The sequence below is a fragment of the Camelina sativa genome, chromosome 12 (assembly GCF_030686135.1).
Source record: "Camelina sativa cultivar CO46 ecotype springtype chromosome 12, ASM3068613v1".
Taxonomy (NCBI): Eukaryota; Viridiplantae; Streptophyta; class Magnoliopsida; order Brassicales; family Brassicaceae; genus Camelina; species Camelina sativa.
The window spans coordinates 953596-979463 of record NC_141891.1 but is presented as its reverse complement, the minus strand read 5'-3'; the positions used below and the strand labels follow the sequence as shown (position 1 = coordinate 979463).

Here is a 25868-nt window from a genome sequence, read left to right as displayed (position 1 = left end):
TTTTGGATTATTATGTTTAAGGATTATATTTTTCTTGCTTATTTTGCTTTGTTTAAGTACTTTGGTATGATTTTTTACTTATAATTTCATGAAATTTGATCTAGTTTTCAATTTATAATTAGGGTACTATAGATATATATATATATATATATATATATGGGTATTTTGGTTCCAAACGGGTAAAAAATACTTGTACCGAACCAAAACTACAAAATATAGGATATATCTCGGTAATTAAAAAAATTACCCGAACCGAACCAAATCCGAAAAAACTCGAACCGAACCCGAACCGATATTTCTAAAATACCTGAATGATTCCATAATTTATAAACCCGAAATACATGAACCGAACCCGAACCGATACCCGAACACCCATGACTACCCATGCTACTTATGTGTTGTCTGTGTCTCAGGGCCGGCCCACCCATAAAGCAGTCCAAGCATTTGCTTTAGGGCATCATTAATGGAGGAACTTTTTTTGTGTTCTTAGATTAAATATATAGTGAAAATAATGTAAGATCAGTTGTTAAGATCATATGTTAAAAAAATAGGCTTAGACACGTAAGCGAGAACTGAGCTTAAAACTGTTCTAGTTTAAGACCCAAAATATTGATCTTAGTCCACTATTCCAATTTTTTATATTTTAAACGGGCTTAGAACACATGAAGTGTTGCCCCGTTAATGATGGCCTTAGGCCACTTGTTATAATAAATGTTTTAGGAATAGATCCTAAAGAGTTTGGATAGGTCAGTTAGTTAAGTATTGTGCAATTAAATAGGATATCATTGGTTCAAATCTTTAAGCCCTACAGTTTCTTCCTTCTTCTTTTCATTTTTTTTTGTTCTTTCTCTTTTGTTGGAGTAGTCGAATCCCCTTTTTAATAAAAGGGAAGTACACAACATAGTTTTTGTAGACTTTATATTTTCACTAAGTGGTTACAAATAGGTTATAGATAGGTTATAGATTAATCTATATATTAATATTAATTGGTTACATCTAAATATTAGGGATATTCCAAATTGATAATTGATATATTAATGGTAACGAATAAAGTCATGGATATTCTAAACTGTATTTTCGGAAGATTTTAGTCCTATATATCACGTTGTTTCCAAATATCTTTAAACACAGTATTACAAATTCATTTTCCACAAATTTTATCGATAGACCACAACGTTAACCAAAGATAGATTACAAAATTGATAGATTGATTGGTTACAAGTTAAATAGTGGGTTACAAGATAGATTACAAAATAAATTTAACCAGTGTTATAGCACAGGTGCTTATCTAGAATCATTAACAATATAAAATTTACAAAATAAGTGTCTTTTTTTAAGCCTTCATATTTAGCATATAATTTTATTGCATAATGTTTTATCCAAATTTTTTTTAAAAAATAATCACATAAATTATATTTTATATAAAAATTATAATATAAATAAAAAAATAATCACATAAATTATATTTCAACCCATGTTCTAGCACGGGTCATAATCTAGTTTTTCTATTAATTTATTATTTCTTGGTTTAATTCCTATTTTAACAATAAAATTTCCAAATCTTTGATTTAGTTTAGTTGCTATATATTACAATATTTAATCAAGTATTTTATTTAACGTAGCTATTAGATTGTTTTACATTGTTAAAATATTCAATAACTTTTTAATATTTTTCACTATATTGGAGTATATTAGTGAAAACGAAATATTAGTTTTTATATGGAAAATCAAATTAGTGAAATATGCTTCAGGCCATCAAAATTCAATGATCGGCCATGCTGCGTCTAGTTGCATTATATCAAAACATAGAGCATCAATTGCTTATTATTAGGCTTGTGATGCCATCTAAATTCTTGTGTGAGAGATATATTTACCATGCAATAATTAATTATAATGAAGAAACCGATATTATTCCAAGAGCATATCTGTGAAATGTCGTCAGACTACAACTTTTACCCGACATTTTCAAAATTACACCAATGTAACCAAACCAGCGATATTGCTTCATCGATTCTTATTAAATAATCAATATAATTAAATTAAACCATAGATTTTGAAAGCATGCAATTTTAACTAAAGACGCATCAAGAGCAGGGTTCAGTAAAAGCATTCGCGGCATTCACAGTATCTTTCTTTGGCAGTAACTTTACACCTTCCATATTTATGGCCACGTTGCTCAAAACCCTGGCAAATTCGTAGGCACAGTTGATCCTTACATGTCCCAGGCGGCGGCTTCATTCGTACAGGAACACATCGCGGATCTAATTTACCCTCTATCTTTGATATTCCTGAAATATTGACACCCTTTTGATAAAATTAATAGTTCTTTTTTAGTCAGGTCTTAACTATTTGAACACAAATGAATTGGGGTTGGATTGTTTAAGTCGATTGTGTTTGGCCGCACTTGCATTAAAACTTAAAAGTGATAGAAAAATAATAATAATTACAAAAACAAAAAACAAACGAGTATTCATATTTTAAAAAATAAAACATCTTGTAGTAAGCTTCAGATATAATATCTCATGATGCAAGTTACCTGTCGAAATTAACAAAAATATCATCACGACCATAGTGATGAAGAGGCTACCAAGTTTCACAGTCTTAGCCATTATATTTTGTCTATTTTTTTGTAAAAAAATGTCTTTCTTAATATCTCTTCTTTTTTTTTTCTTAGTAAACTTTTAATATGATGTTTTTATGTATATAGAGTTTATCATTGCTACTTTTAGGAAAGAGACTAGAAAAGTAGTCCGGAAAAACGTACGTCCCATTGAACAGTTCCAACAAAAGAATACAAATCTGAAGAGTGATAGATAGACCTCGTATTCTTTTGCTATTTTTAGTATGAAAACATATTAATTTGCAAAAATATATAATCTTCTTTTTTATTAAAAATATATATATAATCTTCTTCAATACTCAGTACTCTACTTTATGATTTGTTTCTCAAAGGAAAAAAAAAATTTATTTTAATTGATGACGTATAGATAATTATGTAATTGCTTTATTTTAAAATTCTTCCTTAAAAGTTAAAACCGACTATGGCTGGAGCCTGGAGTTTTTTAATTTCCATTTTTTTCTTCAGATTTTAGGTCCTATTTTTTTTTTTTTTGGCTCAACATCAACTTTTCATTAACCAAGATCTTACAACCAAATCATAGGTACAATACATTCACCTCTAAATATTTGGACCAAAATAAATACAATGATTGATCAAGTACAACCTTGGAACACTAGCGGATCCAACGCTACCCAATCGAGAACCATTGCATTTTTTAAACCACAACAAGATAGACAACACACCACAACTCGAAAGTGAAGTCATCCCTTAAACCACCTAAAATAATCTAATGACTCGAAAACAATCACTAACACCAAGAAGGCCAATAACTACTACTGAAAAAAAGATCAAAACCAGCTATGAGAACCTCTGGATCGACATGTAAAACTTGTCCCAATAGCTTCAACACCCAAAGGCGCAACATCAGAAGAGTTTGGTCTCTCCGGCTTTCACTGTTCCAGTCTTAAACCTAAAAGCGGACATTTCATCCGAATGAACCAACCAAGAGTTGCGAGACAAAACCGACGAAAAGATGCATCTCCAATCTACCCAATTAATAACTAGAATGGTAAGCTTTTTAAGATTAAAATTGGGAACACAGAATAGCATATCATCACCTCACAGTGCAAGAATGAGTAGCTACATCCCTTTCATCGATTTACAGAACACACACCTTGGTCGGACTGAAAAACAAAACCGCTCCTTACGCAATACGCCGCCGTGGCTGGAATGAGAGGAAGGATCTGGATAAGAACCCAAATCCGGACGCAGAAGCTCGTCAAAGAGAAGCTTCATCTCTCAATGCTCATTGAAGCCAACAAACCACCGGAGACAGAACCGCCGGAACCAGTAAGCGACATCGTCAACCTAGATTCACCAGATCTGGCCACATATTCGACGCTGTCCTCCAACGTCGCACCAGAACCCTCACCAATAGCTACCACCCGACAGAAGCTTCGCTTCAATCGCTGCGCTATCTCCGGAAACACCACCATCGAGAGCCACCCAACCGCCGGCGAAAGGAGACGGGGGAAGACAGAAAAGAAGCTACTAAAGAAACTAAAGGATAGAAACTAGAGGACGGAGCCCTCTCCGACGCCGGAAAGGCGACCGGAGAGGCGGAGCAAAACGAAAAACGGCGACTCTCCTGTTTTCTCTCTCTCTGGCGGCTAGGGTTTTTTCTTGCGTTGGTCTCTTCTTTCTCTTTGTTTATAAAAACGTCTCTCCCTCTCTCTCACTCACCCTATTCGTATTTTTTTTCTTTCACTTTACGTCCCATTTAAAAGTAGAGGTGACCAACTTGATAATGTGTATAGCCGATAAAAAAGGTTTGTAAGCATAATACATATTTGTTCCAGTTTTACATCCATCTGTTCTTAAATATATATTATTATAGTAATGATTAAGGACTTAATGAGACTAATTAACATGTAAAAAGTTAAAAGGGATTTTGAGATTTAATTTGACATTGTGACCAATCACGAGAAATGTAAATTAATTATACAATATAAGTAAGATTATATATATATATATATATATATGACACATAGTTAAATAATATGTGAAGAAAATGATTGGCCATAGAACCCAACAAACAGTAATGAGTAATCAACTTAGCAACTATTTCATCATTCATTCAATAATCAAATAGTATTATTAGTTATTCAATAATATTCGAAAACATATTTTAAATTCTAGGTGGAAATATGCCTACACAACCGGTGCACTCGCATATCTTTGTTGCGGTTTTTCCATAACATCTTCCGAATATCAAACCTTCAGAATGACAAGTTTTATTGCATAATGAGTCGCCATGTGATTCAATACATGTCTTATTAGAGGTTTGAGTCTCGCTTCGTCTTATTTTACATGCACTTGGAATTCTTTTTGGGTCGGGTTTGAACCTAGTTGCTGAGTTAAGAATTCTTTTTGGGTTAGGCTCCAAGCTAGTTGCTGAATAAATTTCAAAACAAAAACCATCCATTTAAAAAAAAATCAAAACATAGAGCATCAATTGCTTATTATTAGGCTTGTGATGCCATCTAAATTCTTGTGTGAGAGATATATTTACCATGCAATAATTAATTATAATGAAGAAACCGATATTATTCCAAGAGCATATCTGTGAAATGTCGTCAGACTACAACTTTTACCCGACATTTTCAAAATTATACCAATGTAACCAAACCAGCGATATTGCTTCATCGATTCTTATTAAATAATCAATATAATTAAATTAAACCATAGATTTTGGAAGCATGCAATTTTAACTAAAGACGCATCAAGAGCAGGGTTCAGTAAAAGCATTCGCGGCATTCACAGTATGTTTCTTTGGCAGTAACTTTACACTTTCCATATTTATGGCCACGTTGATCATAACCCTGGCAAATTCGTAGGCACAGTTGATCCTTACATGTCCCAGGCGGCGGCTTCATTCGTACAGGAACACATCGCGGATCTAATTTACCCTCTATCTTTGGTATTCCTGAAATATTGACACCTTTTTGCTAAGATTAATATTTCTTTTTTAGTTAGGGCATATGCATCGGTGAAGGACAATATTTGGTCCTTCAATTATTTTAATTTTATTTTGAGAGTTTCTTAAGTATGGTATGAGCATTGGTGTCCTTCACAATTGGTCCTCTGGAAAAAATAATATTATTTTTAATTTAAAATCGGTGATGGTGATCGTGATGGTAATGAGATCCAGTAGATGAAGAAGAGTTCTCGGAAGATGGTGACGAGTCTTGGCCACTCGCATCTCCTCCTCTGTCTAAATCCGTTGATCCAACGACGGGTAAGTTAACTGTATTGCAGAAATCGGATGGATTCGAGGGTCGTTCGGAGATTACGTCTAGAGAATCGGTGACACGGCGGCGAGTAGTGGGTGCAACAACTACGGGGTTAATCGCTCCGGCGACTGACATATCATCACCGGTTAAAAAAAAGAAGGAAATTTCAAGATCAGAAAAAGGGAAAGAGAGAGAAAGAAGAGAGAGAGAGAAGAGGTTGAGTTTTTGTTGTTTTCACAGCCTTCCACGTGGCTCGACGGACGGAGTAGACAAAGTCCCCTACGAAGGAACGTTTCTTCCATAAATATCACATTTTGATTTAAATTAAATCAAATTAATATGTGGGACGGTTGATATATACGCCGCTGCAGATGCCCTTAGGTCTTAACTACTAAAATACTCCATGCTATTTGAACCACAAATGAATTGGGGTTGGATTGTTTAAGTCGATTGTGTTTGGCCGCACTTGCATTAAAAGTAATAGAAAAATAATAATAGTAACAACAAAAAAAACAAACAAGTATTCATATCTTGAAAAATAAAATATCTTGTAGTAATCTTCATATATAAATATCTCATGATGCAAGTTACCTGTCAAAATTAACAAAAAGATCATCACGACCATAGTGATGAAGAGGCTAACAAGTTTCACAGTCTTAGCCATTATATTTTGTCTTTCTTTAAAAATAAAAAATTGTCTTTCTTAATATCTCTTTTTTTTCTTAGTTAACTTTTGATATGATGTTTTTATGTATAGTGAAAGGACTGTTAATATATAAGAGTTTATCATTTCTATTTTTAGAAAAGAGACAAGAAAAGTAGTCCGAAAAAACGTCCGTCCCGTTGAACAGTTCCAACAAAAGAATACAAATCTGAAGAGTGACGACCTCGTATTTCCACCATTCTTTTGCTATTTTTAGTATGAAAACATAGTAAATTGCAAAGATATAATCTTCTTCAATACTTTATGATTTGTTTCTGAAAGGAAAAAAAAAATTATTTTAATTGATTAAGTATAGATAATGAAGTAATTTTTTTATCTTAAAATTTTCCTTAAAACCGATTATGGCTAGAGCTTGGAGTATTTTACTTTCCATTTTTTCCTTCAGACTTTACGTCCCATTTAAAAGTAGAGGATGACCAACTTGATAATGTGTATAACCGATAAAAAAGGTTTGTAAGCATATATATAATACATATTTGCTCCAGTTTTACATCCATCTGTTCTTAAATTATAGTAATGATTAATGACTTAATGAGACTAATTAACATGTAAAATATAACTAAAATGTCTTAAAAATTTTAAAGGGATTTTTAGATTTAATTTGACATCTGTGACCAATCACGAAAACATATCAATATTATATAGATGATTTGATTTTCTAAAATTTGATTTTTTCGACTTTTTCTCTATATGGAAGGATATGGAGGCATGGAACACAAGAGTAGCATAAGTGTGGTAAAAATGAAAGGGTGAATTAAGGAACCTTGAATTAAGAATTAAAGTCTGAACGAACTAAAACATACAATATGTTGTGTCTGAGATATTAAATTCATACGTAGAGATTTTATTTAAAATAAAATAAAAAATATATGTTATGTCTGAGATATTTAAATTAACATATGCCATGTCTAAGATGTTAAATTCACACGAAGATATTTTATAAAAGTGTATCGGCCAAAGTGACGAAAAGTCAACCTCAACCACGTACGGACCCATTTTTCTTCTGTCTGCTACTTAAAGTTATTTAACTGTGTTTTTCTTCTTCGTATGATTTTAAATTATGTTACCTCGTATGAGTTTTTCTTTTTGGCATTATGAGTCTATATTTTGTGGACCACATGTTTTACTGTATGTTGTGTGACTTGTGTGGCTGAGATATTATATTCATACTAGATTTGGATTTGTGCTCTGAAATTCGTCATCTGTATTATAATTTTAATATTTCAAAATAAAATATAATTCATAAAACGGTTTAATATTGTGAACTGAGAAACGATTATTATTATTATTTTTTTTTATGAATATGAGAGATGTATTTTGGTGAATAGAGATCTGAATAATTTCTATTAATGTTTTTTAACCAGGATAGGATCGGCTGGTCGGTTTGATCCAACCACAACCTGATAGGTATTCCAGTCCGGGTAACCTCTAAAAACCTAACAAATAAAACCCGCAAAAAACCAGAAAAACTTGCTAAAAACCCGTGAACCGGTGGATCGGACCAATTTGTCGGTCTCAAATTAAAATATTTTATTTTGGTCACTCTTTAAACTCAAACCAAATTAAAAATAAATTGTTATTTATAAAAAAATTAGTTAGTTATTTTATCTAATCATTTAAAAGTTTAATTTTAGTTGTTTAGTACTTAACTATGTATGTTTTGTTCATATATTTATAGAAAAGTAGATGTTATATTCATAAAATATAATCAAACTAATAAACTAATTGATCCGTAATTCAATCGGTCCGACTTGTTGATCCAGTAACCCGAAAGATTTCCGGTTCACCTTCCGGTCCGGTTTTAGAAACATTGATTTATATTAAAAGCTTGGAAGGGTGTTAGGTCAGATTTTATTTTGAAATCCACAATAAAATTTTGGAAATCACGATTAAGTGTGATTAATTACCAAGATTTTATTTCTTTTTACGTCTAACAGTATATTTTATGCCTAACACTATATATGGTGTAACAATATATGGAATAATTAAGATTTTTTTTGGAAATTGTAAAAATCATTGGAATATTATCTTTAAGAGGATTTTTGAGATATTCTTAAAAGTATTCGTAATTTCATATAGCCCACGGATTTCATCTATAACTTTTTTTTTGTAACCAACCTATATTTAATATATTATCTATTTTGTAACCAACTTATAAAAATTATATATTATACAAAAAAGTTGTGTACTTCCGTTTTATTATACAAAAAAAAATTGTGTACTTTCTTTTTATGATTAAGAGTATATTTTAATCGTCTTTAATAAATTGGTTAACATTGTGGTCTATCAATAAAATCTCAAGAAAATAAATTTGTAATATTGTGATTGTAGATCTTTGGAAACAACGTGGATTGGAATATCCCGTTTAAGATTTTCGGTTACAATTAATGTTTTATTTGTTACCATTAATATATGAACTATTAACTTGTAACCAATTAATATATGAATTAATCTATAACCTATGTATAATCTATTTGTAACCATTTATAACCATTTATTAAAATTATAAAGTCTACCAAAACAATGTTGTGTATTTCTCCTTTATTAAAAAGGGGATGTCGAAATTTTTTACTTTTTATTATATTTTATTTTTAAGTAATATAATGTTATGTCTGAGATATTAAACTCACACGTAGATAAAATTAACATATGTTATGTCGGAGATATTAAATTCACACGTAGAATTTTTTTAATATTTTTTAAAGTAACAACATATGTTATGTTTGAGATATTAAATTCATACATAAAATTTTTATTTTATTTTACAATTTTAACATATGTCATGTCTGAAATAATATTAAATTCACATGTATACATTATTTTTTTTTTTAGAAAAAATATTGATAGAACATATGTTATGTCTGAGATATTTATTAAATTCACACGTGAATAGTTTTATAAACGTGTATTCGTCTGCTACTTAAAATTATAAACAGAGAGTTTTTCTTCTTCGTATATGAGTTTAAATTAGCATGATCAACAAATATCCGAAAAAAAGTAGGAAGGTGAAGTTCTTCTCTCAATCCATGCAGAGATAAACAAGCAATACAAACAAACATTTGTTCTTCTCTCAGCTCTCTCTTCTCTACACACAATCAAACATGAACACTTTTACCTCAAACTCTTCGGATCTCATCACTCCCACTACAACCGAGACATCGTCGTTTAGCACCTTGTATCTCCTCACAACACTTCAAGCCTTTGTGGCAATCATCTTAGTGATGCTACTCAAGAGACTGACGACGGACCCCAGCAAAAAGAAACCGTCTCTCCCGCCGGGTCCAACCGGATGGCCGATCATCGGAATGATTCCGGCGATGCTACAGAGCCGTCCCGTTTTCCGGTGGCTCCACAGCATCATGAAGCAGCTCAATACCGAGATAGCATGCGTGAGGTTGGGAAACACTCACGTGATCACCGTCACGTGCCCTAAGATAGCACGTGAGATGCTCAAGCAACAAGACGCTCTCTTCGCCTCGAGGCCTTTAACTTACGCTCAGAAGATCCTCTCCAACGGCTACAAAACCTGCGTGATCACTCCCTTCGGTGACCAGTTCAAGAAAATGAGGAAAGTTGTGATGACGGAACTCGTTTGCCCAGCGAGACACAGGTGGCTCCATCAGAAGAGAACAGAAGAAAACGATCATTTGACCGCTTGGGTATACAATATGGTTAAGAACTCGGGCTCTGTCGACTTCCGGTTCATGACTAGGCATTACTGTGGAAACGCAATCAAGAAGCTTATGTTCGGTACAAGAACGTTCTCTAAGAACACTGCACCTGACGGCGGGCCGACCGTGGAAGATGTAGAGCACATGGAAGCTATGTTTGAAGCATTAGGGTTTACGTTTGCTTTTTGCATCTCTGATTACTTACCCATGCTCACTGGACTTGATCTTAACGGCCACGAGAAGATTATGAGAGAGTCGAGTGCGATTATGGACAAGTATCATGACCCAATCATCGACGAGAGGATCAAGATGTGGAGAGAAGGAAAGAGAACTCAGATCGAAGATTTTCTTGATATTTTCATCTCTATCAAGGACGAACAAGGCAACCCATTGCTTACCGCCGATGAAATCAAACCCACCATTAAGGTAACTATTAATTACCCTCCTTTACATGCATGCTTTCATAACTAGATAAGGTTTCAATCGTAAAAAATACCCAAAGAACTATTTTTGTTAAATTGAGAAAACATATTTATCAACAAATTTACCCATTTGTTCATATACATATATTAAGATAAATTTATAGAGTTTTGTAAACTAACAAATGATAGACGAAAACCAAAATTTTAATACATCTTGTAGTAAAAGTTGATTGTATGTTAAATATTTGCTACTTTTTTTTCTTTTTCTTTTCTTTTTAGATACATGCAACTTGTGATTTCTTTTGTTTATGGATGATATTGGTATTAGTAATTGATGATATGAAAAAAATATACTAAAAGATCCCAAATTAATAAATAAAAAAATGTTTATATATGATGAATAGGAACTTGTAATGGCGGCGCCAGACAATCCATCAAACGCTGTGGAATGGGCCATGGCGGAGATGGTAAACAAACCGGAGATTCTCCGTAAAGCAATGGAAGAGATCGACAGAGTGGTCGGAAAAGAAAGACTCGTTCAAGAATCCGACATCCCTAAACTAAACTACGTCAAAGCTATCCTCCGTGAAGCATTCCGTCTCCATCCCGTCGCGGCCTTTAACCTCCCACACGTGGCACTTGCCGACACAACCGTCGCCGGATATCACATCCCTAAAGGAAGCCAAGTCCTTCTTAGCCGATATGGGCTAGGCCGTAACCCGAAAGTTTGGGCCGACCCACTTAGCTTTAAACCGGAGAGACATCTCAACGAATGCTCCGAAGTCACTTTGACTGAGAACGATCTTCGGTTTATCTCGTTTAGTACCGGAAAAAGAGGTTGCGCTGCTCCGGCGCTAGGTTCGGCGTTGACCACGATGATGCTCGCGAGGCTTCTTCAAGGTTTCACATGGAAGCTACCCAAGAATGAGACTCGTGTCGAGCTGATGGAGTCTAGTCATGATATGTTTCTGGCTAAACCGTTGGTTATGGTCGGTCAGCCGAGATTGCCGGAGCATCTCTACCCGACGGTCAAGTGAGATGAGAAGGACGCCGTATATATACATATATGTTTTTTTGTTTTTCATGATATTTTTATATAATCTCTTGTATCGTATAACGGCCAACCCAAGTTTGGTCAAAATCCCGGTTACCAAAAGATAATGGGGTAATTTGTGATCAAACTTGTGTGCTGGTCTTGGTTCTTTTGGGAACACTTGAATCTGTGTCTCCTATTCTCTTCTTTTGTTATTTTCAATAAATAAATAAATAACTTTTTATTACTATTTAAATAAGAATATAAGAATATTAAGTAAACTTTATACTACAAAAAAAATGAAAGGTTTCAATTGTTTTTTTTTCTTCTTATGTTTCATATTATCGAGCACATACAAAACTGTTTATTCATAGCTTTAAACCAGTAATTTTTGTCGAACGGATAGTGGAACTATTAAAAGGATAGGTTTTAAAATAATATCTTGAAATTAGAACCAATTTATTGAGAACTATTTTTTTTTCCAACGATTTTTTCTAAGGCTAATCAAAGGTTTTTTGGAATAATCAATATAATTAAATTAAACCATAGATTTTGAAAGCATGCAATTTTAACTAATTAAAGCCTCATCATTAAATTAAACCATAGATTTTGAAAGCATGCAATTTTTAACTAATTAAAGGCTCATCAAGAGCAGGGTTCAGGAAACGTAAAAGGTTCACAGTATCTTTCTTTGGCAGTAACTCTACACTTTTCGAATTTATAGCTATTTCGATCTTCACCCTGGCAAAGTTGTAGCCTCGTAGGCACAGTTGGTCTCCACCTCCGACACGACATGTCCCAGGCGGCGTATTCATTCGTACAGGAGAACACCGCGGATGTGGTCGATAACCCTCTATCTTTGGTATTCCTGAAATATTGTCATATTGACACCCTTTTGCTAAAATTAATAGTAGTTCATTTTTAGTCAGGTCTTAACTACTAAAATACTCCATGCTATTTGATGAACACAGCCACAAATGAATTGGGGTTGGATTGTTTAAGTTGATTGTATTTGGCCGCACTTGCATTAAAACTTAAAAGTGATAGAAAAATCTATATAATAATAACAATCCGAATAAATGCGAATAAAGGTTTCACATGGAAGCTACCCAAGAATGAGACGCGTGTCGAGCTGATGGAGTCTAGTCATGATATGTTTCTGGCTAAACCGTTGGTTATGGTCGGTCAGCCGAGATTGCCGGAGCATCTCTACCCGACGGTCAAGTGAGATGAGAAGGACGCGTATATATACATATATGTTTTTTTGTTTTTCATGATATTTTTATATAATCTCTTGTATCGTATAACGGCCAACCCAAGTTTGGTCAAAATCCCGGTTACCAAAAGATAATGGGGTAATTTGTGATCAAACTTGTGTGCTGGTCTTGGTTCTTTTGGGAACACTTGAATCTGTGTCTCCTATTCTCTTCTTTTGTTATTTTTAATAAATAAAAAAAAACTTTTTATTACTATTTAGATAAGAATATTATGTAAACTTTATACTACAAAAAAAAAAAATGAAAGGTCTAAAAGGGTTTCAAGTTTTTCTTTTTTCTTTCTTATGTTTCATATTATCGAGCTCATACAAAACTGTTTATTCATAGCTTAAAATGTCTAAACCAGTAATTTTTGTCTAACAGATAGTGGAACTATTTAAAAGGATAGGTTTTAAAATAATATCTTGAAATTAGAACCAATTTATTGAGAACTATTAATTTTTTCATGTTTGAAATTTTAATGTCTTAAAATAATCAAATGTTTTTTATATAAATTAATTCAATTTTTTTGCTCTGCTAAAATATTTATTTATCTTTTCAAAAAATCTATTTCTAAAGACTATATGTTAAAATTTTATTTGATAAATTACTGTGACAAATTTTTCTTTAATTCTAAAAAACAAGAATTTACAAATTGTTTCTGAAACTTAATTGTTAAAATTTCATTTGTCGGCGTCACAATACAACTTTTAGACGATACTTTAAATTATAACAAGTAATCAAACAACCAATTACTTCATTGATTTTTATTTGTTACATAGTTAATATGGTCAACTGAACCAACATTTCGAGATTTTCATAAGATTGGATAAAGCAGTATTAAGAAACTTAATTCTTAACAATTGCGGTATTCACAGTATCTTTTATCTGCAGTACATTTTGTGAATTGATAACCGTTTAATGTTCTACGTCCTCCGCAAATATCTAGGCATAATTTGTCCCCCTGAATCAATCGACCAACAAAAGGTCAAAGACGAAGAAGGTGAAGGTTGTAATATTCACGGTTTCTTGGAAGTTAATAAAGTTATGTTTGTTGACATTTTTTTCTCTGGGAGGCTCATGTGTAGATTCATGCGTTTAATGTTAACAATTATGATTGAAATGTCAGAAATTTATTTAGACTGTTGGATTTTCTTTTTCATAGACTTGTTGTGATTATTTCTCTCATTCTCTACAATACATGTAACAAAACAGACTTGTGGTTGTGTATGTTCATGAATAAATCAACAACTAACCATCAGATTCTCAATATATTGATTCTCAAGCATGAAGGATAATGAAGTTCCCCATCAAGTTTTAGGCAGTTTATACTTTACATCAATCTTCCACGATCTTTTGAATTTGCTGCTTCAATTCAGGTTTTTTCCAGGTTTCAGTTGATTTGGAGCCAACTTTTAAGGAGCCTTGGGGATGGAGAGTAAATCCGATTAACAAGCCGTTAGTTGCACTAGATTCCTTGCAAATAAACCCTTCCATGGACTCCTACATAATACTCTACTTTCCTCTAGCCCCACGCAAAAAAAGCCCCGCTGATGAAGAGGAGGAGTGTACCTCACGGCAACGCATTCTTGTATTTCATACAACTTTTTTCGTTGATCCCTTCCATTGCAAGCTACGATTCTACATTGTCACAAGCTAGAGTACTACTACCTATGAGGATCACAGAGAAAGAGACCATAGCGTCCCCTGGAGATGTATTCGAGCTTGGTTTCTTCAAACCTGAAACGAGATTTCAAGAAAGAGATCGTTGGTATCTCGGAATATGGTATAAGAGATTTGCGAAGAGAGTCGTCGTATGGGTTGCCAACAGAGACAACCCTCTCTCCAGTCCTATCGGAACCCTCGAAGTCGCGAATAGTACGATTGTCCTCGTCGATCAATCAGGCGGGGTTGCGTGGACGACGAGTCTGACAAATAATCTGACCGAAGACCAACCCTTGTATGCAGAGCTTCTCAACAACGGTAACTTCGTGCTGAGATACTCCTCCAACAATGAGTTTAACTCATTACACATTCCTCTTCTTCACTACCTTACCCTTTTTTTCTTTTTGGTACTACCTTGTCGTACACGGTGGTGAGGCTCGGAGACGGAGAAGATAATATAGTATCCCCTGGTGAGACATTTGAACTCGGTCTCTTCAAAGCCGCAACAAGTGTTCCGGATGTAGATGGTTGGTATCTCGGAATCTGGTACAAGAGATCTCCCGAGATAGTTGTATGGCTGGCTAACAGACAAAATCCTCTATACAATTCAACCGCAACCCTCGGATTCTTGTCCCCTTCCTCAACCCTTGTCCTGCTCGATCAATCTGGTGGGGTTGTGTGGAAGTCATCAAAACTGAAAAAACAGATCAGTAACCAACGCATTGTCCCAGAGCTTCTCGATAACGGCAATTTTGTGTTCTGACAACAACTCGCAGCTGGATTTCTGTGGCAGAGCTTCGATTTCCCGACGGACACGTTACTTCAGGGAATGAAGTTAGGCTGGGACCGCAGAACGAATGTAAACACGAGTCTAACGTCACATTCCAAGTTGAAATTCGGGAGCACTCGCAAGGCTTTATAACATGGAAGAATGAAAATATTGACCTAATTAAGAAGTCTTATTTTGTTTGGATTTTAATAAATTCATTATAATTAATATATTCAAAGAAAAACTATACATTTTACAAAACATCGCTAGTTAATTGTTTGGTAAATTGTTTAATCAAAATTCAAAACACAAATGCAGACAAACAATTAAAAAAATCGAAACTCATATGTTATTATAATGTTTAGTACCTGTTAATATCAATATGGTGATGATCGTCACAAAAGTGTTTTTCTTTATTGGCCATTTTCCGTCTTTTTACTGTCCTTTTCGTTTTTTTCTTTTGTTTAATGGAATATTTATGTATGTGGCATTGTTTATAAACAATTTTAACTAAAGACGCATCAAGAGCAGGGTTCAGTAAAAGCATTCGCGGCATTCACAGTATCTTTCTTTGGCAGTAACTTTACACCTTCCATATTTATGGCCACGTTGCTCAAAACCCTGGCAAATTCGTAGGCACAGTTGATCTTTACATGTCCCAGGTGGCGGCTTCATTCGTACAGGGACACACCGCGGATCTAGTTTACCCTCTATCTTTGGTATTCCTGAAATATTGACACCCTTTTGGTAAAATTAATAGTTCTTTTCTAGTCAGGTCTTAACTACTAAAATACTCCATGCTATTTGAACAGAACCACAAATGAATTGGGGTTGGATTGTTTAAGTCGATTGTGTTTGGCCGCACTTGCATTAAAAGTGATAAAAAAATAATAATAGTAACAAAAAAAAAAACATACAAGTATTCTTATTTTGAAAAATAAAATATCTTGTAGTAGTCTTCATGATTCATATATATATATATATATATATATATATATATATATATATCTCATGATGCAAGTTACCTGTCGAAATTAACAAAAAGATCATCACGACCATAGTGATGAAGAGGCTAACAAGTTTCACAGTCTTAGCCATTATATTTTGTCTTTCTTTAAAAATTAAAAAAAAATTTGTCTTTCTTAATATCTCTTTTTTTTTTCTTAGTTAACTTTTTGATATGATGTTTTTATGTATAGTGATCGGACTGTTAAAATATAAGAGTTTATCATTTCTATTTTTAGAAAAGAGACTAGAAAAGTTGTCCGAGAAAAAGTACGTCCCATTGAACAGTTCCAACAAAAGAATACAAATCTGAGTGATGACCTCGTATTTCCACCACTTTTTTGCTATTTTTAGTATGAAAACATATTAATTGTAAAAGTATAATCTTCTTTTTTATTTTTTTTAAAAAAAGATATAATGTTGTCAAAAAAAAAAGATATAATCTTCTTCAATACTCTCTTTTATGATTTGTTTCTCAAAGGAAAAAAAAAAACTTTATTTTAATTGATTAAGTATAAATAATTATGTAATTGTTTTATTTTAAAAATCTTACTTAAAAGTTAAAACCGACTATGCCTGGAGTCTGGAGTATTTTAGTTCCATTTTAATTGATTAAGTATAAATAATTATGTAATTGCTTTATTTTAAAAATCTTACTTAAAACCGACTATGGCTGGAGCCTGGAGTACTTTACTTTTCATTTTTTTCTTCAGACTTTACGTCCCATTTAAAAGTAGAGGATGACCAACTTGATAATGTGTATAGCCGATAAAAAAAGGTTTGTAAGTTTGTTCCAGTTTTACATCCATGTGTTCTTAAATATATATTATAGTAATGATTAATGACTTAATGAGACTAATTAACATGTAAAATATAACTAAAATGACTTTAAAAGTTAAAAGGGATTTTGAGATTTAATTTGACATTATTGTGACCAATCACGAAAACATATTAATATTATATAGAGATGATTTGGTTATCTAAATTTTGATTTTTTTCGTCTTTTTTTTCAATATGGAAGGATGGAGGCATGGAGCACAAGAATAACATAACTGATTAAGTGTGGTAAAAATTAAATGGTGAATTAAGGAACCCTGCATTAAGAATTAAAGTCTGAACGAACTAAAACATATGTTGTGTCTGAGATATTAAATGCACACGTAGAGATTTTATTTAAAATAATAGAAGAACATATGTTATGTCTGAGATATTTAAATTGACATATGTTATGTTGAAATGTTAAATTCACACGTAGATATTTTATAAAAGTGTATCGGCCAAGTGACGAAAAGTCAACCTCAACAACGTACGGACCCATTCTTCTTCTGTCTGCTACTTAAAGTTATTTAACAGAGAGTTTTTCTTCTTCGTATGAGTTTAAATTAGCATGATGATCAACAAATATCCGAAAAAAAGTAGAAGCAAAGAAAAAAAAATAAAAAAATTGCGACGATGATGAAGAGGAGGAGTGTACCTCACGGCAACGCATTCTTGTTGTATTTCATACAACTTTTTTCGTTGATCCCTTCCATTGCAAGCTACGATTCTACATTGTCACAAGCTAGAGTACTACTACCTATGAGGATCACAGAGAAAGAGATCATAGTGTCCCCTGGAGATGTATTCGAGCTTGGTTTCTTCAAACCTGCAAAGAGATTTCAAGAAAGAGATCGTTGGTATCTCGGAATATGGTATAAGAGATTTGCGAAGAGAGTCGTATGGGTTGCCAACAGAGACAACCCTCTCTCCAGTCCTATCGGAACCCTCGAAGTCGCGAATAGTAATATTGTCCTCCTCGATCGATCTGGCGGGGTTGCGTGGACGACGAATCTGACAAGCAGTCTGTCCGAAGACCAACCCTTGTACGCTGAGCTGTTCCACAACGGTAATTTCGTGCTAAGATACCCCTCGAACAGTTATCCATATCTGTGGCAGAGCTTTGATTTCCCGACGGATACTCTACTCCCTGGAATGAAGTTAGGTTGGGACCGCAGAACGAACATCACAAGAGCACTACGGTCCTGGAAGAGCTTAGATGACCCGGCAAGTGGAAGTTACGTTTACAAGATTGAGATTTCCAAGCTTTCGCAGGGTCTTCTATTCAATGATGATATGCAAGAATTTAAATACCGTTCGGGCCCGAGCTACAGAAAACTAGTCCACATAACAGAGACTGACGACGAAATCACCCACAGTTTGGGTATCAGTACAGCAAATTTCAGCTCTATCAAGCTATTGAGAGTGGAGTACAGTGGTCCATTTACGCTGTGGGAGTGGACAGGAGAATGGAATATTGTACAGTCTTTCCCAACGGATGTCTGTGATGCTTACGATGCGTGTGGGAAAAACAGCTACTGTAATATTGTCAACAACAACACAGAGATAGGTTGTGACTGTATCCCAGGGTTCCACCAGGGTAATCGATGGAGCTTGGCAAACTGGAAAGATAGATGTGTAAGGAAGTCTCAGATGAGTTGTGATCTCAAACTCAAACCGGAATTTATGCAGCTTAGGAAAATGAAGTTGCCAGAAGCTACTGAAACGATTCTTGTGGACACTACAATGGGGATAGAGGAATGTAGGGAAAGGTGTCTTACGAATTGTTATTGCACGGCGTTTGCTAATACGGACTTGCGCAATGGTAGCCAGGGTTGTGTGACTTGGACCGGTGACTTGTTTGATCTTCGGAATTACAGCCGGGAGGGTCAAGATTTGTATGTCAAGCTAGCAGGTTAGTTCGGATCCAAAATCTCTATATATAATTAAGTTTTGTTATTATCCTATTATCTTGGGATAAAATTTTGACAAGACTTGTTTGTTCAGGGGAAAAGAGAAAAGCGAATAAGAAAACGATCATTGGATTAACGGTAGGAGGATGTTTGTTACTTGTTTTAAGTTTCATCATTCTTTGTTTCTGGATGAGAAGAAAGAAGCTTGCAGCTGCTAATGGTATTCTTATACTCTTCTTCTTTTTTTTTCTTTTTATCTATCTCTCTCTCTCTAACTTTCTAATTGAATTTTTATGGATTGTGTCTACTTTTATGACTTTCTTGAAATAAATAAATATATATATATATATATATATATATATATATATATATATATATATATATATATATATTCTTGATGCTCTATTTTGGTTCTTTCATCTAATGCTATGTTTTGGGTTTCCAGTGATGACATAAAAAAATGGTTATTATTCTCCAAAACTGCCATTCTTAATTAATTAGAAATATTTCAAAAATGTAAATTAATCATACAGTATAAGTAATATATATATATATATATATATATATATACATAGTTAAATAATATGTGAAGGAAATGATTGGCCATAGAACCCAACAAACAGTAATGAGTAATCAACTTAGCAATTATTTCATCATTCATTCAATAATCAAATAGTATTATTAGTTATTCAATAATATTCGAAAACATATTTTAGATTCTAGGTGGAAATATGCCTACACAACCGGTGCACTCGCATATCTTTGTTGCGGTTTTTCCATAACATCTTCCGAATATCAAACCTTCAGAATGACAAGTTTTATTGCATAATGAGTCGCCATGTGGTGCACTGCATGTCTTAGATGTTTGAGTCTTGCTTCGTCTTATGAGACATACATTTCGAATTCTTTTTGGGTCGGGTTTGAATCTAGTTGCTGAGTTAAGAATTCTTTTTGGGTTAGGCTCCAAGCCAGTTGCTGAATAAATTTCAAAACAAAAACCATCCATTTAAAAAAAAATCGTTAGTTAATTGTTTGGTTTAGATTGTTTAATCAAAATTCAAAATCCAAGTGTAGACAAACAATTAAAATAAAATAAAATGATCGAAATCCGAGATTCATATCTTAAAATGTTTATTACTTGTTGAAATCAATACGATGATGATCATCACAAATATGATAAAACTAACATTTTTGGCTTCTTTTGCCATTTTGATCGTATTGTTTTTTCTTTTTGTTTTTGTTTTATGGAATATTTTGTTTTGTGAAATATTTATAAAGAATTTACTTTTCTATTTTAAGATATAAGTAAAAATAGTTGTTACGGTAGAAAAAAATGTGTAAGGAGAGAATTAATAGTAGTAGTAAGACCACTTATTGCTGTCAATCACTTGTTTGCTACTTTATAGGGAGTTTATGGTTTGATGTTGGGAGTTTTAGTTCATTGGTGTAAATTCGAATGGGTTCTAAATGTATAAAAGACCCTGAATGGGTTTTATATGTCTAAACCCGAATACTTGAAAATCCAAAAACCCAAATCCGATCGGGTTCCAAAACCCGAATGCCCAGGACTAATTTACATAATCATCACAGCAACCATCATTTGACACATACACTAAATTCATTATTTTTTAATTAAAATTCTATGGATTGTGTCTTTTCTTTTATGACTTTGTTGAAGATAAACAAATATATATATACGGTAAATATACAAATCTTTTATGACTCTGTCTCACAAAGATTGATGTTTTGACACTTTCACACATATTAAGAAAAATTTTAGTTTTTTTTTGTAAATTAATTTATAATTACTTTTTGGTAGAGAGAGAAAATATAAACCTATAACAATTCAAAAATTTAAATATTTTCAATGATTACTTCTTGAAGTTTAATATTTTCATATGTATTTTGTAAACTATTGGAGTAATTTTTTTGTCAATGTTTTAGTGTTTGGAGTGAAAAATATTGTGGATTTTATTAAGAAAAATAAATAAGTTATTTATTGTGGATTTTATTGTCAATTTTTTTTCTAGGCTATTTTTGTTTGTTTCATTCAGACCCAATTTCTCTGTAAGGCTTATAATTTGTGGGTTAATTGGACCATTATTTGTATGTTATTGAGTTGAAATTGATTTGTTCTTTTTCAAAATCCGATGTCCTCGTGAACGGATAGGAGAAGAGCAATTTTCCGATCTAGAGGTTTGAGGATTGAACTTATGTCTTTGATGCTCGTAATCGTTTTTTTCAGTCCTATCGTAATCGTTTTCCCTTGATTTTTTTTTGGGATTTGCGTATTTGGTTGATTCCTTACTCGCTTCGCATCTATTGGAGATATTTGGTTATCCCTTGTTGATTTTGTTAAAGGTGAATGTCAATTGGGTTGCAAATTTGTTTATATGAAAATATGTTGGCTTCTTTAGGTTTCCTAATTAAGTTGTGAGTTGTTTTGTGTTATTTGTTGTAATTTTTTTCCCGTTTGTCCTATGAGTGATTTTTTTTTATTCGATGTGAGTTGTGTTTTGGGGAAAATTAATTTTCTTGTTTATCTTGCTATAATTTTATAAAGTCCGGGTTGTTTTTTTGTTTCTTCGGTTGTCTTTTTCATATAATTTTGTGTTACGGTTATCTGATTGTGACATTCATTATCTGAATCTTTTTAGTTTATTAAATGTGTGTTCATCTCTTTGCGTCTTTGTCTTTGGTGATGGATTTGTGAAGTGCTGCCAAATAATTATTTTAACTGATTTCTAGTTGTGTTTCCTTGATTGTTTGAAAGTGTTGCTTGGGTTGCCTTGTTTTGATATTTGAAATTTTAAATTATAATCAATTTAATAGAAATCTTTAACTATATTATTACCACTAATGAAAAATTATAGTATTGTTTTCTTATTTTAACATTTAATTTATTTTACATAATTAGTTTTTATTTAAACTTTCTATTAATTATAATTAACAACAAATATGCACTAAATGAATATTTTAAATTTATTTTAAAATAAAAAAATGAATTCATAGGATTTAGAAATAGTGATGGGTCTAGAGAATTTGAATGAAATAGTGTTGGGCCTATAGATTTTAGATGAAATTTAGTTGATCAGTTTGTCATTTGTATGATTGTTTAAAGGACTTATTAAAATCTGTAAGGCGGTTGTTTTGTGTTATTTGTTGTAATTTTTTTTTCCCGTTTGTTCTGTGAGTGATTTTTTTTGATTCGATGTGAGTTGTGTTTTGGGGAAAATTAATTTTCTTGTTTATCTTGCTGTAATTTTATAAAGTCCGGGTTGTTTTTTGTTTCTTTGGTTGTCTTTTTCATATAATTTTGTGTTACGGTTATCTGATTGTGACATTCATATATTTGAATCTTTTTAGTTTATTAAATGTGTGTTCATCTCTTTGCGTCCTTGTCTTTGGTGATGGATTTGTGAAGTTCTACCAAATAATTATTTTAAGTGATTTGTAGTTGTGTTTCCTTATTCTTTGAAAGTGTTGCTTGGGTTGCCTTGTTTTGATATTTGAAGTTTTAAATTATGATCAGTTTAATAGAAATCTTTAACTATATTATTACCACTAATGAAAAATTATAGTATTGTTATCTTATTTTAACATTTAATTCATTTTACATAATTATTTTTTATTTAAACTTTCGATTAATTATAATTAACAAAAAATATGCACTAAATGAATATTTTAAATTTATTTTAAAATAAAAAGTTGAATTTATAGGATTTAAAAATAGTGATGGGTCTAGAGAATTTGAATGAAATAGTGTTGGGCCTACAGATTTTAGATAAAATTTAGTTTATCAGTTTGTCATTTGTATGATTGTTTAAAGGCCCATAAAATTAAAGAAAATGTGGCTGATGTGGCAGCTGAGTTGGCTGCAACAAGAATAAGAAAAGCTAACTTTATAATAAGATATACTAAATTACTAATATATTCACAGCTTGTTCTTGCAAATTTTCACCACTAATTAATATATTTCCAAAAAGGCCCATTAGAATTAGAAAAAATTGCAAATCCAAAAAATAATGCTAATGTTGAAACGAGCCCTAGGGACTTGTTCTTCTTCTTCTTCTTCCACAAGCTACATCGATCGTCATATTAGTGTGATTCTCTGCGATCAGAGCTTGAGCTTAGAGTCTCTGCGTAAACTCAACGCTCTCATCATCACCGGAGGATACTCGGATAATATCTTCGTCGCGTCGAAGCTAATCTCATCTTACGCTTCTCACGGTAAACCCAATTTGTCTTCCAGAGTCTTCGATTTGGTTACTAGTGGCAAAAGAGATGTGTTTCTTTGGAATTCTATCATCAAAGCACATTTCTCCAATAAGGATTATACTCGATCCTTGGGTTTCTTCTTCTCTATGCTCTCTTCGTCTGCCCAATCCTTTCCTCCTCCTGATCATTTCACTGCTCCCATGGTTGTTTCTGCTTCTGCGGAGCTTCTTTGGTTTGATGTTGGGAGTTTCCTTCATGGGTTGTTTCTCAAACTTGGATATTTTCACCTTGTGGGAGCCTCCTTTGTTTATTTCTATTCAAAGTGTGGGTTTTTAGATGATGCGTGTAACGTGTTCGACGAAATGCCTGAGAGAGATGTCGTTGCTTGGACTGCGATTATATCTGGCCATGTTCAGAACGGAGAGAGCGAGCGAGGTTTGGGTTATCTTTGCAAGATGCTTAGTCTCGGTTCTGATGATGATCATGAGAAGCCTAATCCCAGAACTTTGGAATGTGGGTTCCAAGCTTGTGTGAATTTGGGAGCTTTAAAGGAAGGGAGGTGTCTACATGGGTTTACGGTGAAGAATGGTTTAGCTTCTTCTTCTAAAACTGTCCAGTCTTCGATTTTTTCATTCTACTCGAAATCTGGTGGTGGTGTTCCAGCTGAGGCTTATCTTTCTTTCCGAGAACTTGGTGGGGATGATGAAGATATCTTTTCATGGACTTCTGTTATTGCTTCACTGGCGAGATCAGGTAACATTAAGGAAAGTTTTGATATGTTCTGGGAAATGCAAAACAAGGGAGTACACCCAGATGGTGTTGTCGTTAGTTGTTTGATTAACGAGCTAGGTAAGATGATGGTTGTAGCTCAAGGTAAAGCCTTTCACGGGTTCGTCATAAGACGTTGTTTTTCTTTAGACGGTACAGTTTGCAATTCGTTGTTGTCCATGTACTGCAAATTCGAGCTTCTGTCAGCGGCTGAGAAGGTTTTCTGTAGGATACCTGAAGGAGGAGGGAACAAAGAAGCTTGGAATACAATGCTTAAAGGCTATGGTAAAATGAAATGTTACGTAAAGTGTATCGAGTCATTTAAACAGATTCAGAATCTAGGTATTGAAATTGACTCTGCTAGCGCAGCCTCTGTCATATCAACATGTTCCCACATAGGAGCGGTGCTACTAGGGAAGTCGTTGCATTGCTATGCTGTCAAAACTAGCTTGGATCTTACTATTTCAGTGGTTAATTCCCTCATTGATTTGTATGGAAAGATGGGAGACTTGACTGTCGCTTGGAGGATGTTTTGTGAAGCAGATACGGACATTGTCACTTGGAACGCAATGATTGCGTGTTATGTTCATTGTGAGCAACCCGACAAAGCCATTGCGTTGTTCGATAGAATGATTTCTGAGAATTTCAAACCCAGCTCAGTAACTTTGGTGACTCTGCTTATGGCTTGTGCCAATACTGGATCTCTGGAGAGAGGGCAAGTGATTCATCGGTACATCACTGAAACAGAGCATGAGATGAATCTTTCTCTTTCAACTGCTCTGATTGACATGTACGCGAAATGTGGCCACCTTGAAAAGTCAAGAGAACTGTTTGATGCTGCAAATCAGAAGGATGCCGTTTGTTGGAATGTGATGATCTCAGGTTACGGAATGCACGGACAGGTTGAATCGGCCATAGAACTCTTTGAACAAATGGAAGAGTCTGATGTTAAACCAACCGGACCTACATTTCTCGCCCTTCTATCAGCTTTCACGCACGCTGGCTTAGTTGAAAAAGGCAGAAATCTACTTCTCAAGATGCATCAGTACGATGTGAAACCAAACTTAAAGCATTACTCTTGCCTCGTGGATCTTCTTTCCCGGTCTGGTAATTTGCAGGAAGCTGAAACCACAGTGATGTCTATGCCATTCTCACCAGACGGCGTCATATGGGGAACATTGTTGAGCTCATGCATGACTTATGGGGAGTTTGAGATGGGAATTCGAATGGCAGAACGTGCGGTTGCTAGTGATCCGCAGAACGATGGTTATTATATAATGCTGGCGAACATGTACAGTGCTGCGGGTAAGTGGGAACAAGCAGAAAGGGCACGAGAGATGATGAGGGAAAGCGGAGTTGGGAAGAGAGCTGGACATAGTGTAGTCTAATAGTACAATCTTTGATTTTTTTCTAATTGCATGATAAGCGTAACGTATCCCAAACCATGGTAATAAAATCACATTTAGCTCTGTAGTAACATTAAAGTTTGTATGACTAGAAGTGTCTTCGCTATGATGATGATAAAGTAACATTTCGAAGCAATGAAGCTAGTTTAGATTCGTTCCTAGACAAAAAGTACAAACGCACAATCCCATCATCATATTGTCGTTTTCCATGCCCTCTTTTTTTATACTACTATAATATATTTTGGAAATTGGTTCTAGTTACACTTTGAAGCAATGTAGCTAGTTAGATTCGATCCTCGACAAAAGTACGTACAATCCCAGTTAAGATTATCGTTTTCCATAACATTTT

The 25868-nt window shown here is 33.6% G+C and overlaps 2 protein-coding genes, 4 long non-coding RNA genes and 1 pseudogene across 6 annotated transcripts; 3 read left to right on the top strand and 4 right to left on the bottom strand.

The window, feature by feature from the left end:
* Window positions 1-1888: 1888 nt before the first annotated feature.
* LOC147930091 (uncharacterized) lies at window positions 1889-2686 on the bottom strand. The gene is made up of 2 exons (XR_015575475.1): window positions 2537-2686; window positions 1889-2288 (listed from the first exon to the last, which is right to left on the bottom strand). It is a non-coding gene; the product is annotated as an uncharacterized LOC147930091 (long non-coding RNA).
* A 2460-nt stretch (window positions 2687-5146) lies between these two features.
* Window positions 5147-6593, bottom strand: LOC147930090 (uncharacterized). Its single transcript, XR_015574037.1, has 2 exons — window positions 6445-6593; window positions 5147-5546 (listed from the first exon to the last, which is right to left on the bottom strand). It is a non-coding gene; the product is annotated as an uncharacterized LOC147930090 (long non-coding RNA).
* A 2948-nt stretch (window positions 6594-9541) lies between these two features.
* Window positions 9542-11953, top strand: LOC104729349 (tryptophan N-monooxygenase 1). The gene is made up of 2 exons (XM_010448286.2): window positions 9542-10674; window positions 11075-11953. The coding sequence occupies exons 1-2, from the start codon at window positions 9679-9681 to the stop codon at window positions 11705-11707; spliced, it is 1629 nt and encodes a 542-aa protein (XP_010446588.2). The 5' UTR covers window positions 9542-9678; the 3' UTR covers window positions 11708-11953.
* Window positions 11954-15719: 3766 nt separating this feature from the next.
* On the bottom strand, window positions 15720-16580 carry LOC147930089 (uncharacterized). The gene is made up of 2 exons (XR_015574036.1): window positions 16419-16580; window positions 15720-16118 (listed from the first exon to the last, which is right to left on the bottom strand). It is a non-coding gene; the product is annotated as an uncharacterized LOC147930089 (long non-coding RNA).
* A 1270-nt stretch (window positions 16581-17850) lies between these two features.
* LOC104733092 (receptor-like serine/threonine-protein kinase SD1-8 pseudogene) lies at window positions 17851-19134 on the top strand (annotated as a pseudogene).
* A 618-nt stretch (window positions 19135-19752) lies between these two features.
* LOC147930088 (uncharacterized) lies at window positions 19753-20373 on the bottom strand. The gene is made up of 2 exons (XR_015574035.1): window positions 20266-20373; window positions 19753-20102 (listed from the first exon to the last, which is right to left on the bottom strand). It is a non-coding gene; the product is annotated as an uncharacterized LOC147930088 (long non-coding RNA).
* A 2719-nt stretch (window positions 20374-23092) lies between these two features.
* LOC104729348 (pentatricopeptide repeat-containing protein At4g39952, mitochondrial) lies at window positions 23093-25655 on the top strand. Its single transcript, XM_019233449.2, has one exon. The coding sequence runs from the start codon at window positions 23153-23155 to the stop codon at window positions 25499-25501; it is 2349 nt and encodes a 782-aa protein (XP_019088994.2). The 5' UTR covers window positions 23093-23152; the 3' UTR covers window positions 25502-25655.
* The last annotated feature ends 213 nt before the right edge of the window (window positions 25656-25868 follow it).